The sequence below is a fragment of the Dasypus novemcinctus genome, chromosome 18, assembly GCF_030445035.2.
Source record: "Dasypus novemcinctus isolate mDasNov1 chromosome 18, mDasNov1.1.hap2, whole genome shotgun sequence".
Lineage (NCBI taxonomy): Eukaryota > Metazoa > Chordata > Mammalia > Cingulata > Dasypodidae > Dasypus > Dasypus novemcinctus.
Window position 1 is genome coordinate 56831914 of NC_080690.1, and position 20105 is coordinate 56852018.

General features: G+C 39.3%; 1 protein-coding gene across 4 annotated transcripts in view; it reads left to right on the forward strand.

Moving 5' to 3' along the window:
• Nucleotides 1-20105, forward strand: part of ZNF527 (zinc finger protein 527) — a 35287-nt gene that overhangs the window by 314 nt on the left and 14868 nt on the right. The window contains exons 2-5 of one of the 4 annotated variants that reach the window (XM_058279314.1): nucleotides 4591-4665; nucleotides 17253-17330; nucleotides 18323-18449; nucleotides 19114-19209. In XM_058279314.1, coding sequence (XP_058135297.1) covers nucleotides 4618-4665; nucleotides 17253-17330; nucleotides 18323-18449; nucleotides 19114-19209 — 349 coding nt within the window. In that variant the 5' untranslated portion in view covers nucleotides 4591-4617. The remainder of the gene's footprint in view (nucleotides 1-4590; nucleotides 4666-17252; nucleotides 17331-18322; nucleotides 18450-19113; nucleotides 19210-20105) is intronic. The other 3 variants (XM_058279316.2, XM_058279315.1, XM_071209558.1) reach the window with 3 other exon arrangements.

The window sequence follows — 20105 nt, forward strand, 5'->3', positions numbered from 1 at the left end:
ACTACGCGAGAGGCTTTGGATGTGACAGAATGTGATCTTGTGTATTTCCGTGCTGCATGTGTGTAATTTTATGTGACTGTGGCCGTGTGACTGCGTGTGAAATTGTGTGAGTATGCATGTGTTTGTGTGAGATTGTCTGTTTCTGTAGGTATAACTGTTATTGTGTATGAGTGTGCCAGAGACTGCGGGTATGACATTGCATGTGTTTAACTGTCTCCTTGGATATAACTGTTTAAATATGTGTGACAACATTTGTGATTGTGTGTGACCATGACCATCTGTCTGTGCAGGGATAATTTTGTGTGAGTAGTAGTGACATAATGTGTGACCTTGTAAGTGGTATGTCACTGAGTGTGACTGTGACTTCGTTTGAATAATTGTGTGTAAACATCTCTCCATCTCTGTATTAATGTGACAGTATGTGTGTGTGAAATTACAAGTTTGATTGTGTGACCATGTATATATGTGTGAGGATTTGTATGTGTATGATTTTTTTATGGGTGAGGATTTGTATGTGTATGTGAAATTGTGGCTTGATTGTGTGGGATCTAGTGTGGAATGATCACCTGGTGTTTGCCTGATTGTGTGCCACCAGATGTTTGTGAGCATGTGGGTATCTGCAGTGACTTTGCATGTGTATGTATAGTTGTGTGTCATCAAGCATGTAGAATTTTGTATGACTGTATATGATTATGTATAATCCTTATGATTATGTATATATGGTTATATACTGTGATGTAAATATACTATGATTATGTATTTATGATTATGCATAATCCTTTGTGTGAGCATGTGGATGCTGTGCATAATTGTGGGTTGCCATGTGTGCTGGGTGGGACCATGTGGCCATCCTGGATATAAGGGCATTTTCCTGAATTGGAGTAAAACTAAGACAGTCTTTAGGAGAAACCTTAAGTCTATGTGTGTATATATATGTGTGTGTATATATATATATCTACTGTGGTAAAGGAATGAGAATTTTAAATCTAGAAGTTGCCCTCAAATCATGCTCCTGAGAAGGAACCAGAAAGAAGAGGAAACCCAGGATGCAGGGATCTGTCCAGGGGACAGTTTTCCTAGGGAACTCAATGTGGGCCAGGCTGAGATTGGAGAACTCTAAGAAGGAGGAGAGTTCTTGGTAGGTGGCGTTGGAGTTCTCAATTACAAGGGACAGCATGGGAGAGAGGAGACTGGGATAGGATGTAGGGGTAGTGCTGATACAGTGTGGGTAATGTATAATGTAAAAATAATAATAATTACTACTTTACTTTAATTAGAGAGGTTGGGAATTACAGAAGAATCATGCATAACATACAGGATTCCCATACACCATCACAGCCAACAACTTGCATTGTTGGGGAACATTTGTTATAATTGATGAGAACATCAAAATATTACTACTAACTATAGTCCCTTGTATACGTTAGGTGTATTTTTCCTATAGGCCACCCTATTTTTAATACCATGTAATAGTATTGTACATTTGTTAATACTTCATGAGAAAACATTCTCATCTTTGTACTGGTAACCATAGTCCATCATCCATCACATGGTTCATGGTGTTATACAGTCACATGCCTTGTACAAGCCATACAAAGTTTATACTCAGTGGCTCTCAGTATCATCACAGAGTTGTGCTGTCATCACCACAGTCAATATTAGAACATTTTTTCTTTTATTTTTAAATAATTATTGTTTTAATAGCTAACCTTTGTATGTATGTCAGGTACTTTCTTTAAGTTTTATGTGTTTTAATTCCTTGTAAAAATCCTCTGAGACAGGTATGCATTCTCCCCGTTTTACAAATGAGGAAACTGAGGCACAGAAAGATTTAAAATTACCTGTCCAAGTTCACACAGTTAATAAATGACAGAACCAGGACTTGAATCCAGGCATTTTGGCTATAGAGTCCTTGCTCTTAACTCCCTTGAACTTTTTTACATTTTGAGAGTGAAGAATGAGAGACCTCGATTTCTGAGGTGTTGAAGAGGATTGTTTCTGGTCTTGGACTAGGAACCTTAGGACACAGAATTTAGGCAAACTTAATCTGGGTCTTTTCTTTCAGTTGCCTTGTGACAGGACCCAGACTGAAGGACCCTAGAGTAGGGAGCAACCTCAAATTGGCTGCCCGTGGGGGAGGAAAGCCCAGTCTGAAAGCCAGGTTGTCCTCTGCTTGGGCTAGTAGTTTGAGATTTTAATTTTGTCATTGTCAAAATTCTTCCATGTTTGGTGCTGAGCAAGGCTGGATCCAGGGCTCTATTTCTGATGTACCAAGTGAGCTAAGCTATCTGTTCTAATTTCTCATTCAATAAGGATAAATGTTTTCATCTCCTTTCCAAATATATCTGTAGAGTTGAAGTGGGAATGAGGGTGTCATTTATCTAAGCTAGGTCTAACTCATGCAATCTTGTCAGTAAGGAAAGAAAGATTCTGAGAGATGAATTAACTTCCCCAAAGTCATGCATGTAGCCAGTGAGGGAAGGAGTGGAATGAGGGAAGAAGTAAAGCTCAAGTCTTTTCCATTACACCTTTCAGAAACTGATGACTCATCTCAGGCTTGGAAACATATTAACCAAGGGATGCACAGCTATTTGCAAACAGAAACTTTGAAAAAAATTCTTTTATGCTGGTGCTACTTAGGGCTACTTCTTCCCAGATGCCCAGAAGACTACTCTAATTCTCCTTTCAGGTTGCAAAGTCCTTTATAGACAAGTTCAAACTGCACTTCACTAAGGAAATAACTTTCATAGAGACTGAGTTGGCTAGTGTACAGAATGGCCAAGAGTTAGGGGGTTGTGTATCTGAGTTCTAAGTCAGAGACTGTTATTCCCATTTTCAGAATGAAGAAATTTGGGTTCTGAGAGGACAAGGAACTTTTTTCAGCTTGTACAGTTTGTTGTTGGTTTGGAATTCAAATTTGGCCCCTTTTCCCTCAGTCTGCATTTCTGTGAAGTAATAAAGGTAACATCTGCCATTTTTGAAGATGCTTTGAAGATGCTTTGCCAAGGAGTATTATAGCTTTGATTCCTCAGGTTTTGTTGAATATTTTCCACTTAGGTATCGTGATCTCTTGATAGAAGACCAATTCTTTTCTTTCAAAAATTTTTATTGACGTGTATCATTCATACATCAACGTACATAAACAATAACTGCATAGTGAAAATTGTGAACTTACAAAACAAATGTGCATATCATCATACAGGGCTCCCATACATCTCCGTACCACCAATACCTTGCACTTTTGTAAAACATTTGTTATGAACTATGAAAGAGCATCATCAAAATATTACTACTAACTATAGCCCATATCTTATATTTGGTTTATTTTCCCCTAAGTCAGCTGATTATTAACATCCTATGTAAGTATTATATATTTGTTATAGTTCATGAGGTACTATTTGTATCTCATATTCTGTTAATCACAGTCCATCTTCTATCATAGGATTCCCTGTGTTATATAGTCCCATGTTTTGTACAATCCATTCAAAATGTATACTCAGTGCTCTCATTTTTATCACAGAGTTGTGCTGTCATCACCTCAATCAATTTTAAAATGTTTTCATTACTCCAAAAGGAAAAATCCCATACCCATTTATACCCTCCTGTTTTTGTCCCTTAGGATTCATATAATCTTCTTTGCCATTGCTGCAAAAATATTATATTATTGTTAACTATTGGAGGGCCAATTTTTAAATCACACCTCAGTTGGACTCTTGTGACTTTAGTTTAGTTGTTTAAGTCTTCTGAACCTCAAATTTTACTTTCTGTAAAATGTGGATAATAATATCTACCTTTACAGTGTTGTGAGACTATAATAGGACAATGACATATATACAGTATGTATAACATGGCTATTTATATTACAGGAGGCACTGAAAGGTTTATTTATCAAAAATTTTTTGAGCATCTGCAATAGTTCTAGCATTTTTCTAGCACTGGAAATAAAATAGTAAAGCAAACAAATACTGGCTGTCTTGGATCTTAGTCTTGTGGGGGAAGATATACTGTAAACAGAAAAAAAAACCAAACATGTCAGATGGTAATAAAGGCTGAGAAGAAAAATAAATCAGGATAAGGAAAAGAGCATCTGGGTGAGAGGGGTTCTCTTCTAGATAGGTTGTTCCGGGAAGACCCTCTGATATAGTGACATTTGAGCACAGGCAGAATGAAGAAAGGGAGTGAGCCATGCTTATATCTGGGAGAAGAGGGTTCTAGGCAGAGGGAACATGTGTGGTGTTTGAGGAACAGTTAGAAGACCTGTATGCTTGGAGTGCAGTGAACAAGGGGGAGAAGGATAGGAAATGAGGTCACAGGGACAACCAGGGGCCCTGGGTCATAAATAGCCTTCTTGGTCATTGGATGGATGTTTGGATTTTGTTGAGTTTAATCTATATGTCTTTAATACCAATCAAGATTTTAGGGGATTATTTCAGCTTTGACCTCTTTCTTAGATCTTAGAAGAGGTGAATCAGAGTCATGTTCCCTCCCATGGAATGAATCAGAGTCATGTTCCCTTCCATAAACAGGAACTACTTCTATCTTTGTAAGTTTGGGGCCAGCATTTCTTCTTTCTTAATTCTCTCTTCTCAGGACTTCATTCTCCAAGAAAGAAAGCTGATGAAGAAAAGAAGAATGGCTGTTGGACTTTGTAAAGCCATGTCTCAGGTGAGTTGATATTTTCACTTTGTTTCTAGTAATTCCACCTCATTTTTCAGGACTTTGAGACCACAGGGAGACTCACAAAATAGCCCAGTGAAAATCTTTTGTTCATAAAATCCTTCTACAAGACATCATTTTTGCTCAGAGTTATTCTTAAATGTGTGATCGAACAGAAATATTTTCTTTAGATGGATTATGATTTATTGAGCTAGAGATGAATGCAAATGAAATAAGAGATAGAGTGTGATTGTAGAATGTCCTATTAAATAGGGAGGTCAATGCAGTCCTCTGAGGAAGTGACAGTTCAGCAAAGACCTCAGTGAAGGTAGGGAGCAAGTTTTGCAGAGATCTGTGGAAGAGTTTTACAAGTAGAAAATAGCAAGTAGAAAGTTCCTGAGGTGGAAGCATGTTTGATATGTTCCAGGACTAACAAAGGAGGCTAGTGTCCTTGGAGGGAAATGAGCACTGAGATCAGAAATCTAGCTGGGGACCAAATTATATAGGTCTTTGAAAGTTAATTACAAGAACTTTTTGAATTGTGTCTTAAGTGTAAAGGGGAGACAGTGGAGTTTTTGTGATGTGATTTGACTTATGTTACAAAAGGAGACCAGGCAAAATGGGAGCAAGAGTGAAAGCAGGGTGGCCAGTAAAGAGACTACTGCAGTAATCCAGGTGGCTTGGACCATGATGGTAGCATACTGGTGAGATGGATATATTTTGGAGATAGAAATTATGGAATTTGATCATGAAATCATTGTGGGGTATGAGAAGAGGAAAGAAGTCAAGAATAACTACAAAGGTTTTTGGACTGGGGAACTATATAAATGGTTATGCCATTTACTGAGATGGGAAGACAGGATCAGAGTGGAAATGGGGATCAAGAATTTAGTTTTGGGGAAGTGGACATGGCTCAACTGATAGAGTGTCTGTTTACCATATGGAGGGTCCAGGGTTCGATTCCCAGGGCCTCTTGACCCATGTGGTAAGCTGGCCCATGCGCAGTGCTGCGGCACACAAGGAGCACCATGCCATACAGGGGTGCCCCCGCATAGGGGAGCCCCACATGCAAGGAGTGTGCCCTGCAGAGAGCCACCCCATGTGAAAAAAAGTGCAGCCCGCCCAGGAGTGGTGCCGCACACATGGAGAGGTGATGCAACAAAAAAGAGACGCAGTTTCCCAGTGCCACCAAGAATGCAAGTGAACACAGAAGAACACACAGCGACAATGGGGGCAGGGGGAGGGGAAAGAAAGAAATAAAATAAATCTTAGAAAAAAAAAGAATTTAGTTTTGGACCAATTGGACATCCAAATAGAACATCAATTAAATATTTGGATTTCAAAGGTGAAGTCAGGCCTGGAGATGTGAATTTGGGAGTCATCAGTGTATTTGATAAGATTATCTTGAGAGCAGGGTTGTGGTGAGAGTAGATAGGGAAGAGAGTCCAAGCACTGAACTTGGGGCATTCAACATTTAGAGGCTAATAATAAGAGCAGGAACCAGAAAAGGAGACTGAGAAGAAATAATGACAGGTTGGTAGAAAACCAGGAGAGTGTGGGTTCTAGAAACCAAGAGTAGAAAGTGTTTTAAGGAGGAAATGATCAAATTTCCTTCCTCCTTGAAAATTTAGGAGAGTTGAATTCTGCTGAAAGAAGAGGAAAATGAAGACTAGGGACAGACTGTTGGATTTGGCAACATGGAAGTTACTGATAGACTTGACAAGATCTACTTCACTGAGTGGTTGGGATGAAAACATTGCAGTGGGTTAAAGAGAGAACGAAGGGGGGGTGGGGGATATATGGGGACCTCATATTTTTGAATGTAACATTAAAAAAATAAAGACAAAAAAAAAAGAGAGAATGAAAGGCAAAGGAAGTAAGAATAGAGACAGTGAGTCTAGATGTGTGCTATCTAATACAGTAACCACTAGCCACATGTGACTACTCTGAATTGAGGTAGACTATTAAGTATAAAATATGTACCAGATTTTGAAGACTTAGTACAAAAAGAAAGTATTTCAATAATAATTTTATATTGATTGTATGTTGAAATGGTAACATTTTAGATAAATTAGGTTAAATATATATTATTAAAATTATTTTCACTTATTTCTATTTACTTTTTTAATGTGGTCACTGAAAAATTTTAAATTACCTGTGTGACTCTTATTATATTTCTTTTGGACATCACTAGTTCAGATAACTCTTCAGAACAGTTTTGTTAAGAGGAGTGAAGAAATGGGGCAATAGTTACAGTGAGATTATGGAAGGGATTTTTGTTTGTTTATTTGGTGGAAAATATTGCATCAGTTTGTATGCTTCTAGGAATGATCTTGTGAAGTGAGAAAACTTGATAATACAAGGGAGGGAGGTGACAGTATTCTTAAGTGGAAAAACAGAGGGGTTGGTCTGAGATAGGAACCCACAGTTTCATCCATAGCAGCAGAAGGAAGACAAAATATGAGTACAGATGCAGGTAGGTAAATAGATGTGGTGGCAGGAGGATGAGTTCTTTTCTTTGTGTTCCTAATTTTTTATTTATTTTTTTAACTTTATTTTGTACATTTAATAATTGAAAAATATAAAAAATAAGAAAAGAAAACAGAAATAAAAGCATATTTCTCAGTTAAATATACTGGATACATATACTTTTTTTAAAAATCATACACTATGTTACACAATATATTTGGTTCATAGTAACACAATCATACAATATTTGTCCTTTTGTGTATGGCTTCACACAACATAATGTCCTCCAGGTTCTTCCATGTTGTCATATACTTTATGACTTCATTTCTTCTTACAGCTGCATGATATTCCATCATATGAATACACTACAGTTTGTTTATCCATTCATCTGTTGAGGGACAGCTGGGTTGTTTTCAACTTTTGGCAATTGTGAATAATGCCACTGTGAACATTTGGGTGCAGATACCTGTTTGTGTCACTGATCTCAGTTCTTTTGGGTATATACCCAGTAGAAGTATTTCAGGATCATGTGGCAAGTCTATATTAAACTTCTTCAAGAACTGCCAAACAGTCCTCCACAGTAGCTGTACCATTCCCATCAATAGTAAATAAGTGTTTCTATCTCTCTACTTCCTCTCCAACACTTGTAGCTCTCTGTTTTTTTTATTAGTGGCCATTCTGATAGATGTGAAATTATATCTCATTGTAGTTTTGGTTTGCATTTCCCTAATCATTAGTGATGTTGAACATTTTTCCATGTGTTTTCCTGCCATTTGTATTTCTTCTTTGGACAAATATCTATTCAGGTCTTTAGCCCATTTTTTTTTCTTTTTTTTTTATTCATTTTTTATAAAATATTACATTAAAAAAATAGGAAGTCCCATTCAATCCCACCGCCCTCACCCCCCACTCCCCCCACAGCAACACTCTCTCCCATCATCATGACACATCCATTGCACCTGGTAAGTACATCTCTGTACATCGCTGCACCCCATAGTCAATTGTACACATCATAGCCCACACTCTCCCACGTTCCATCCAGTGGGCCCTGGGGGGATCTACAATGTCCCGTAATTGTCCGTGAAGCACCACCCAGGACAACTCCAAGTCCCGAAAACGCCTCCCCATCTCATCTCTTCCTCCCATTCCCCGCACCCAGCAGCCACCATGGCCACCCTTCCCACACCAGTGCCACATTTTCTCTGTGGACCTTGGATTGGTTGTGTCCATTGCACATCTATGTCAAGAGGGGGCTTAGATTCCACATGGATACTGGATGCAATCCTCCTGCTTTCAGTTGTAGGCACTCTAGGCTCCATGGTGTGGTGGTTGACATACTTCAACTCCATGTTAGCTGAGTGGGGTAAGTCCAATAAATCAGAGTGTAGGAGTTGAAGTCTGTTGAGGTTCAGAGCGTGGCTATCATATTGTCAGTCCAGAGATTCAAATCCCCTAAATATATCTTAAACCCCAACACCAACGACAATTCCAGTAAAGTTGCATGAAAGTCTTGTGAAAAGAAATCCCATCTGAGTCCAGTTCCATCACGCAGAAACACCAGCTCCAAAGAAGTTTAGCCCATTTTTTAATTGGATCATTTGTCTTTTAATTGTTGAGTTGTAACATCTCTTTACATATCCTAAATATTAAACCCTTATCTGACATGTGATTTCCAAATACTTTCTCCCATTGAATTGGCTGCCTTCTCACCCTTTTGACAAAGTCCTGGGATGTGAAAAAGTGTTTAATTTTGAGGAGGTCCCATTTATCTATTTTTTCTTTTGTTGCATATGCTTTGGGTGTAAGGTCCAAGAAACTACCACCTACCACAAGGTCTTTTAAGATGTTCCCCTTCATTTTCTTTTAGTAGTTTTATGGTCCTGGCTTTTATATTTAGGTCCTTGATCCATTTTGAGTTGATTCTTGTATAGGGAGTGAGAAGGGGCCCTCTTTCATTCTTTTGGTTATAGATATCCAGTTCTCCCAGCACTATTTGTTGAAGAGACTGTTTTGCTCTGTTAACACGGACTTGGTTAACATGGACTTGGTAGGTTAAAAACCATTTAACCATATAGGTAAGGGTTTATGTCTGGATTCTCAGTTCTATTCCACTGCTCTATGTGTCTATCTTTATGCCAGTACTATGCTGTTTTGACCACTGTAGCTTTGTAATATGTTTCAAGGTCAGGCAGTGAAATTCCTCCCATGTCGCTCTTCGTTTTTAGATTGCTTTTGGCTATTCGGGTGCACTTTCTTTTCTAAATTAATTTGGTAATTACCTTTTCTAATTCTGTCAAGTAGGCTGTTAGAATTTTGATTGGTATTGCACTGAATCTATAAATCAGTTTGGGTAAGATTGATATCTTCACAATATTTATTCTTCCAATCCATGAACACAGAATGTCTTTCCATTTGTTTAGGTCTTTTTAAATTTCTTTTAGCTTTGTTTTGTAGTTTTCTGCATCTAGGTCCTGTACTTCTTTGGTTAAATTAATTCCTAGGTATTTGAGTCTTTTTATTGCCATTTGTAAATGGAAATTTCCCCCTGATTTCCTTCTCAGATTGTTCAGTACTAGTGTATGAAAGCATTACTGATTTTTGCATGTTGATCTTGTACCCTGCCACTTTGCTGAACTCATTTATTACCTCAAGTAGCTTTTTTATAGATATTTCAGAATTTTCTAAATACGGGATCATGTCATCCACAAATATTGAGAGCTTAACTTCCTCTTTTGCTATTTGAATGCCTTTAATTTTTTTTTCTTGTCTAATTGCCCTATCTATACTTTCTAGTACAATATTGAATAACAATGGTGACAGTAGGCATCCTAGTCTTGTTCCCATGTGGTTTTTTTTCCTTCAGTTTGTTAATGTGATGTATTACGTTAATTGATTTTCTTATGTTGAACCAGCCTTGCATAGCAGGAATAAATCCCACTTGGTCATGATATATAATTTGATATGCTGCTGGATTTGTTTTGCAAGTATTTTTTGAGAATTTTTGCATCTATGTTCATTAGAGAGGTTGGTCTGTAATTTTCTTTTCTTGTAGCATCTTTATCTGGCTTTGGTATTAGTGTGATGTTGGCTTCATAAAATGTGTTGGGTAATTTTCCCTCCTCTGCAATTTTTTGGAGGAGTTTAAACAGGATTGGTTTAAAATCTTTTCAAAATGCTTGGTAGAATTCACTTGCGAAGCCATCTGGTCCTGGACTTTTCTTTGCTGGGAGATATTTGATGACAGATTCAATGTCTTTAAATGTGATTGGTTTGTTAAATTCTTGTATTTCTTGTAGTGTCAGTGTGGGTTGTTTGTGTATTTCTAGGAATTTGTCTATTTCATCTGGGTTGTCTAGTTTGTTGGCATACATTTTATTATAATATCCTCTTGTGATCCTTTTTATTTCTGTGGGGGTCAGTAGTAACTCCCCCCCCCCCTTTCATTTCTGATTGTATTTATTTGCATCTTTTCGCTTTCTTTCTTTGTTAGTCTAGCTAAGGGTTTGTCAATTTTATTGCTCTTCTCAAAGAACCAGCTTTTGGTTTTGTTGATTTTCTCTGTAGTTTTTTTGTTCTCCATTTCATTTATTTCTGCTCTAATCTTTATTATTTCTTTCCTTCTGCTTGCTTTGGGATTGGTTTTCTGTTCTTTTTCAAGTTTCTCTAGTTGTTCAATTAAATCTTTGAGTTTAGCTCTTTCTTCTTTTTTACTATATGTGTTTAGGGCTATAGATTTCCCTCTCAAGTCTGCCTTCACTGTATCCCATAAGTTTTGATAAGTTGTGTTCTCATTTTCATTTGTCTAAATATATTTACTGATTTCACTTGCAATTTCTTCTTTGACTCACTGATTCTTTCGGAGTGTGTTGTTCAGCCTCCACACATTTGTGAGTTTACTTTTTCCTATTATTGATTTCCAGTTTCATTCCATTATGATTTGAGAAAGTGCTTTGTGTAATTTCAGTCTTTTTATATTTATCGAGAGCTGCATTGTGTCCTAAGATGTGGTCTGTCCTGGAGAAAGATCCATGGGCAGAGAAGAATGTATAACCCACTGAGTTTGGTTGTAGTGTTCTGTATATGTCTGTTAGGTCTAACTTGTTTATCATATTGTTCAAGTTTTCTGTTTCCTTGTTTATCTTCTGTCTAGTTGTTCTGTCTAATGATGTGAGTGGGGTGTTGAGGTTTCCAACAATCATAATAGAGATTTCTATTTCTCCCTTCAGTTTTTCCAGAGTTTGTCTCATGTATTTTTGGCACCCTGGTTAGGTACATAGATATTTATGACTGTTACATATTCCTGCTGAATTGTCTCTTATATTAATATATAATGGCCTTCTGTATCTCATATAACTTTTTCACACTTAAAGTCTGGTTTGTCTGGTATTAGTATAGCTACCCCTGCTTTTTTCTGGTTACTATTCGCATGGAGTATCTTTTTCCCACCTTTCACTTTCAGCCAGTTTTTGTCCCTGATTCTAAGATGAGTTTCTTATAAGCAGCATATGGATAGCTTATGTTTTTTTATCCATTCTGTCAGCCTTTATAGTTTGATAGGGGAGTTTAATCCATTCACATTCAATGATATTATTGTAAATGCATTATTTTTTTTTAAGATTTTTAAATTTATTCCCCCCTTGTGGCTTGTTCCTTTTTCTTTTGCTGTCTCTTCTCTGTGTCCATTTGCTGTGCATTTTTCCTGTATCTTCTTTTCTCCCTTTTGTTGCATCATCTTGCTACAGCAGCTCTCTGCAGTGCATGGGCCATCAGCTCTCTGCGGCGCACAGGCCATCTTTGCCTTCACAAGGAGGCCCTGGGATGCGAATCCAGAACCTCCCATATGATAGACGGGAGCCCAGCTGATTGAGCCACAGCTGCTTCCCTGTAAATGTATTATTTACTTCCACCATTTTATTCTTTGGTTTTTTTATGTCTTATCATATTTTTGTCTGTCTTTTTACTCTTTTGGTTACCCTTTCTTTCTTCTTTCTTCTATATTCTCCTCCAGGCCTCTCTCTCCTGCCATTTATTTTAGGATCTAAGGCTTCCTTTAATATTTCCTGCAAAGGTGAATTCTTTTTTGCAAGCTCTCTTAGTTTCTGTTTGTTTGTGAACATTTTATACTGACCTTCATATTTGAAGGACAATTTTGCTGGATAAAGAATTCTCGGCTGGCAATGTTTCTGTTTCAGTATCTGTACTAGTTAGCCAAAGGGGTACTGATGCAAAATACCAGAAATTGGTTGGTTTTTATAAAGGGTATTTATTTGGGGTAGGAGCTTATAGATACCAGGCCATAAAGCATAAGTTGCTTCCCTCACCAAAGTCTGTTTTCACATGTTAGAGTAAGATGGCTGCCGACATCTGTGAGGGTTCAGGCTTCCTGGGTTCCTCCCTTCCGGGGTTTTGTTTCTCTCTGAGTTTATGGTTCCTCTCTTCCCAGGGCTTGCTTCTTCCTGGATTCAGGGTTCCTCTCTTCCTAGAGCTGGCTTCTCTTTCCTCTGTGTGTTTACTTCCTGGAGCTCCAGCTTAAGTTTTCAGTATCAAACTCCAACATCAAAAACCCTCAACTCTGTCCTTTGCCATGCCTTTTAGTTGTGAGTCCCCACCCCTTAGTGGGGTGCCCTAATGACGTGGCCCAATCAAAGCCCTAATCATAACAAACATAATCCAATATCTATTTTTAGAATTCATAACCATATAAAACTGCTACAGTGTCTTAATTGTGTCATACCACTGTCTGCTCATTTCCATTGTTTCTGATGAGAAATCTGCACAAAGTCTTACTGGACCTTATCCCATTTTGCTAGTAAGGGATCCTGACATATTGGGTTTCAATTTTCGGGAGGTTTTGGATCACAGAGTGGTTCGGCAATAGCGGTGGAGGAATACTGGTATAGGACACTATTGACAGGTGATATAGGGCTGACAGGGAGCTATACAGGGCATATGTCCAGGGTGCATGGTAATGTTTGGATATACTCATAGTGGCAACAATTAAAAACTAAAGCTGGGGGGGTACTGGGTTCCTGGCCGGGGGTGCTCTGTCGTGGCCCCTAGGGGAGCAGCGGCAGTCCCCCAGGTGCAACGGTAAGGACCAGGAAGGAATGAGGGTCCAACAGTGAGAGCATGATACTAATGACTATGCTTGTGAGCCTATATGCCTGAAATAAGAACAAGGCCTAGAGCAGCACTGTGCCTGGGAGTTTCCTCCTGACAGCCTTCATGTTACTCAAATGTGGCCAGTCTCAAAGCCAAACTCAGTATGTAAATGCAATGCCTTCCCCCCAGCGTGGGACATGACACCCGGGGATGAGCCTCCCTGGCACCGAGAGATCACTACCAAGTACCAACTGATGATGCAACTGGAAAATGACCTTGAATTGAAGGTTCAAAGCGGATCAGCAGAATATCACTGTCTACATATAATAACATGACTTTAAAATGCTGTTTGACCTAATGTAAGGGGGAAAAGGAAAGGAGAAATGAGTTTATATGGCTACGAGTCTCTAAAAAAGAGTCTGGAGGCTTTCAGAAGGATTGCCCTTAAGCACAACTGAGCAGAGTCTAAAAGACAGATAAAGTAGATACAACCCCAAGTATTCGTTCCTTTGAGGGCTAAAGAGACCCACGGGTTCTATGGTCATGGCAGATGGGGTTTACTGCCGTGGCAGATGGCCCTTCTTTGGAGCCGGTGTTTCTGCGTGATGGAGCTGGATTCAGATGGGATCTCTTTGCACAAGCCTTTCCTGCTACTTTACTGGAATTGTAGTTGGTGTTGGGGTTTAAGATATATTTAGGGAATTTGAATCTCTGGACTGACAATATGATAGCCAGGCCCTGAGCCCCAACAGACTTCAGCTCCTACAATCTGATTTATTGGACTCACCTCACTCAGCTAAGATGGAGTTGAAGAAGGACAACCACTACACCATGGAGTCTAGAGGGCCTACAACTGAAAACAAGAGGATTGCATCCAGTATCCATGTGGAATCTGAGCCTCCTCTTGACATAGAGGTGCAATGGACACAACCAATCCAAGGTCCACAGAGAAAAGGTGGCATTGGAGTGGGAAAAGTGGACATGGTGGCTGATGGGTATGGGGAATGGCAGGAAGAGATGAGAGGTGGAGGCGCCTTTGGGACTTAGAGTTGCCCTGGATGGTGCTTCAGGGGCAATCACCGGACATTGTAAATCCTCCCAGGGCCCACTGGATGGAATGTGGGAGAGTATGGGCCATGATTTAGACCATTGACCATGGGGTGCAGAGATTCCCAGAGATGTACTTACCAGGTGCAATGGATGAGTCATGATGATGGGAGTGAGGGTTGCTGGGAGGGGAGTGGTGGGATGGGGGTGGTAGGGTTGAATGGGACCTCATATTTTTTTAATGTAATATTTTTACAAAATCAATAAAAACAAAACAAAACAAAACAAAAACAAAGTCTTACTGGATGTTCCTTGTACATGATGGTTTGCTTCTCCCTTGCTGCTCTGAGAATTTTCTCTTTATCTTTGACATTTGATGTTCTGAGTAGTATGTGTCTTGGAGTAGGTCTATTCAGATATATTCTGATTGGGGTACAGTGTGCTTCTTGAACGTGTAAATTCATTTCTTTCTTGAGAGTTGGGAAATTTTTAGCTATTATTTCCTCAAATAGTTTTTCTGCCCCTTTCCCTTCTCTTTTCCTTCTGAAACTCCCATGACATGTATGTTGTTGCATTTCATGTTATCATTCAACTCTCTGAGCCCCTACTCAATTTTTTCCATTTTCTTCTCTCTTCAATTTTAGCTGTTCTGTCCTTGATATCACTCATTCTTTCTTCTATCATTTTGAGCCTGCTGTTATATGCCTCTAATGTGTTTTTTATCTCACCTATTATGTCTTGTATTGCCACGAGCTCTGTTCCTTTTCAGGATTTCAAATTCTTTTTTGTGCTCGCTGAATGTCTTCTTTATATCATTTATCTCTTTAACATATTGTCTTTTAACTCATTAATTTGATTTTAGAAATTTGTGTGCATCTCACTATTTCTCTCAAATCCTGTGTCTGTTCTGGGGCCTCAGTATAATCCTTTTCTTGGGCCATGTCTCCCATTTTATAAATATGGCTCATAAGTTTTTGTTGATGTCCAGGCATCTGATTAGGATGTAGTTTACTCAGATGCTCAATTTCTTTCTCTTTTGTAGGAATTTAGTGGCAGGAGGCTGTGTGTTACCACTGCTTTTTGATTCTTGGCTTGACCTGGATTGTTAGGATTGTCCCTGCTAGTTGCTCAAAACAGGGCTCTGGACCCAGTAATTTGTTGCAGACTGGCTTCCTAGGCCTTGGGGAGGGAAGCTATAAAGGCCAGAAAAAGCTTCTCTTATTTTTAGTTTTCTCATGGGCACTTCCTTTGTCTGTCAGCAGATGACACTCTTTGACAGCTTTCACTTCAGTGCCTGGTAGGAGTGTATTTGTTGCAACACTACCAGATCCTTGCGATTGAGCTTCCTGCCTGGAGGCTAAGAACCTTGTAATTCAAACTTTCTCAGTGACAGCTCTCTAGCCTTTTCTGGTAGCCACCCCCCCACCCACCCAAGAAATATTTCCACTCCCTCTGAGTCTCAGTCCTCAACAATCAGTCAGTCCCTGTTAGTAGAAGAGGAGATTGGGATGGTCCTTTATCTTTAGCCCCTTGCTGGCTCCCAAGGCAAACAATGGTGAAGCCCACCCCAGCTGGAAGGACCAAAGTGCCTTTAGTGTGGGGGAGGGTGCCAGCAGCAGTAGCTGCTGGTGTCAACTCACAGCTCTGCGGTGGCAGTTCTACTCCTTTGTCCCTTTCTCCTCTGAGCAGTGTGCAGCCTTGCCTGGTGTCCTAAACCCTAGAATATCTTTTCTGAGACTGTTTCAGTCTATCCTCTGTGTTCCTAATTTTTTAGTAGAAGAAAGAGCAAAGTAAACAGCTCAAGGTGAGAACAGGGGAGAAATTTGTAGTTTGAGAGAGACAAGGTGTGAAATAGTCATCCAGCAGAGTGGGAGAGTGAATTTATTAGGGAAGTGTAGTCAAGTTGTCCAGCAGTGCTTTTGTGGGATCTCTGGTCATATCCTAGAAGTACATTGCATCAACATGTGTCCAGAGTTCAAGCAAGAAACTTGAAAGGACTTGGAAGATTTGACAGGATAGAGAGAAACCATAGCTGATAGTGCTGTGCCCTTGGCCTCATTAACAGAAGAGTGTCCTCACTAACCCTAGGCCTGAAACCAGAGCCAGAAAAAGCTGAGTGGAGAGGGCCACTGACAGTCACTATGGCCTTTGATTGAGGGACAGAGACCACCTAGGGTCCAGGGAAAACACATCTTACCTCACTTGCCTCCCTCCCATCTCTTGTCTGTGACTGAACCTAATTGAAAGTGGGATGGGGTGGCAGACTTGGCCCAGTGGTTAGGGCGTCTGTCTACCACATGGGAGGTCCGCGGTTCAAACCCCGGGCCTCCTTGACCCATGTGGAGCTGACCCATGCGCAGTGCTGATGCGCATAAGGAGTGCTGTGCCATGCAGGGGTGTCCCCCATGTAGGGGAGCCCCATGCGCAAGGAGTGTGCCCCGTAAGGAGAGCCACCCAGCATGAAAGAAAGTGTAATCTGCCCAGGAATGGTGCCACACACACAGAGAACTGACATAACAAGATGACTCAACAAAAAGAAACACAGATTCCTGTGCCACTGACAACAACAGAAGCAAACAAAGAAGACGCAGCAAATAGACACAGAGAACAGACAACTGGGGTGGAGGGGGAGGGGAGAGAAATAAAAAAAAAAAAGAAAGAAAATGGGATGGAGCAAGGAAGTTTATCCATGTAGTTAATATGGGTCAGCCTCTGAGGATACAGAGAAGAGAGGTATTACATAGTTGTGTAATTTTTTTTTATTGTGTAATTTTTTGTCCAGCCCTATTTGGCCATTATTTCATTATGTAGAATAACCATATGGTATTTTATTATTTTATTTTATTTTTTTAAAGATTTATTTATTATATTTAACACCACCCCCCTCCTTGCCACTTGTGCTCACTGTCTGCTCTCTGTGTCCATTTGCTGCACATTCTTCTGTGTCTGCTTCTCTTCTCTTCTTGTCTTCTCTTTAGGAGGCACCAGGAACTGATCCTGAGACCTTCCAATGTGGGAGAGAGGCACTCAATCGCTGGAGCCACCTCAGCTCTCTGGTTTGTTGTGTCTCTCATAGTCTTTTCCTCAGTCTCTCTTTGTGTGTGTGTGTGTATGTCATCTTGTTGCGTCAGCTCTCCATGCGGGCCAGCTCTCTGCGCGAGCCAGCTCGCCTTCACCAGGAGGTCCTGGAAATCGAACCTGGGATCTCCCATATGGTAGACAGGAGCCCAATTGCTTGAGCCACATCCCCTTCCTGATATTTTATTATTTTTAATAAAAGTCAAGCCTTATTCTACAAACTGGAACTCTTATCATTTTTACGCATGTGTACTCTTCCTTCATAAGGATATGTTATAGGAGACTTCAAAATTTCATCAATGAGTGGAAATACTTACTGTTTAGTGTATGGAAGCTTTTGTAATAGACACTGAATATACATCTGTTTATAAAACATACGTTCTCCTCATACAGATTATAGTCCAGTGGTATATCCTAAACTCCTTATTTTTAGACTTCTAAAGTTTTTCCAGGTTTTTCATATAACCTTTCATTGAAAAGTCTATCTAAATCTCTTTACATATACTTTATTATTTCTTTAGGATTCCTGGAAGTTTCTCCTTCCATTTAGAGTCTAAATTTCAGACCATATTCTCTTGTTAAAGCCTAATTCAAGGCCTTCCTTTACTACTCTGCCTTCCTGATAACCCAATTTTGGGAGTAAAAAATAATTCTCTGTGTATAAGAATTTCTTTATATCTAGTATATGTAACATACAATTTAGCCCTTGCTCATACACTGTTTCGTGTCATAAGCTATTTTTTTAGTTTAATATATCTTTTCTTTCACAAAAATGTAAAACTTTCAAGGGGTGTCTATATCTAATATTTCTCTTTTTCTTAAACTATTTGACAAACTTGGGCACCTAATTGTTCCTCCAATTTTCCTTGGGTCACTTAGAACAGAGCTTTGAACTCTGGCAGAATTGATTTTTTTTTTTGCTTGGACCATATGGGAGTCTGGATGTTTGGCAAACATCTTTTTATTTCAGGGGTTGGTGTCCTTCTGGGATGTGGCTGTAGACTTTTCTCAAGAGGAGTGGGAATGGCTGGATCCATCTCAGAGGGATTTATACAGAGATGTCACATTGGAGAACTACAGGAACTTGGTATGGCTTGGTAAGGATTTCTTTCCTCTGTAATTCAAAAATTCCCACTGGAAGTGTTTTTGCTTCCTCCATTGGGAATATCTAGGGCATTTCTAAAGTTCTTAGCTGAATTTCTCTTTCCTGTTCCCAGGCAATGATTTGGAGTAGTGTCATAAGGTTGGAAATAAGTAGTTCCCTTTGCACAATAAATAGAATTGTGGCTTGGAATGGCAGCATCAGTGTGACCTTGGAATTTGTTAAAATGCAAATTATGGGACTCCGCTCTAGACCTACAGAATCAGAAACTCTAAGTTTGGCGCCCAGCAGTCTGGGTTTTAGTAATCTCTTCATATGATACTAAGGCCTATTAAAGTTTGAGAACCCCTTTGTTTTCAGATTCAGTAGGTTTGAGTTGGGGCCTGAGAATTTACATTTCTAATAAGTTCCTAGGTGATGCTGCGGCTGCTACTGCTGCTGCTCTGGAGACCACACTTTGAGAACCACTGCAATGGAAAAAACTTCATCTTCCTCATTTTCCATGCAAGCATCACTCCATTCTCTGGTCCTTCCTGTAATGACTTTCTTGCCAGGTGGCCAAGAGATTGGGTCTGAATTCCAATCTATAGCATGTTGATTTGTCTCTTTGTCTATCTGTTGTCTCTCTCTCACTCTCATTTTAATTCCTCAATAAATAGGACTCTCCATTTCTAAACCCAGCATGATCACCTTACTGGAACAAGGGAAGGAGCCTTGGATGATGGAAAGAGAGATATCAGATGGTCATTGTGCAGGTAAGTGACAGGGACGTTGGCAGGGCGGGCTGTTGTAAGGTGCCAGCGCAAGTGGTCATGAGATTACCTTGAGATTCCTTGAGTTTGAGTAGGGAACTGAAATTTCTTTAACGTGAACTTCCCTAGAAACCTCACCTAAACCCTTGGAGTTTTCTTCCCTATTTCTATTAAATTATACTTAGTAGACTTCTACTTATACCCTGAATTTCAGGCCTTCCCAACTTTTCTTTTCCCTTTATGGTTAGAATTGTATATATTTCTAGATTTCTTTTCAGTGTTTTAATTATTATCAGTTATTCTAAGTTATGCATACACATTTTTAATGAGTCAAGTAGTTCTATAAAGCTTGTTCCCTAAAAAATGATAATCTTTCCCTGCTTCTCAGTTTCCCCTTCCCTAGAGGGATCTACTTTCTTTGCTTTTGTAGCTTCTTGTCACTAAAAGAAATTACATTTATGTTGCTATTTCCTGATTGTTTTTTCAATTTTATTCCTTTTCCAATATCTCCTTTCTAAGTAAACAAAGGTTTTTGCACCTTCTTACCCTCAATCCAGCATATGTACTCATACACACACACGTGCATACATATACTCCCATCCCCCTATCTTAAAAAAAATTTTTTTTTTAATTTAAAAATTTTTCTTTTTAAAGAAGCTTTAGATTATATGAATGTTACATAAAAAATATAGGAGATTTCCATATGCCCCATCCCTACCCCCCTATACCTTCCCATACCAACAACATTCCTCATTAGTGTGGTTCGTTTGCCATAATTGATGAACACATCTTGAAATATTGGTACCAGTGGTGGATATAGTTTACATTATAGTTTACACCCTATCCCACACAATTTTGTAGGTTATGGCAAAATTTATAATGGCCTATATCCATCATTA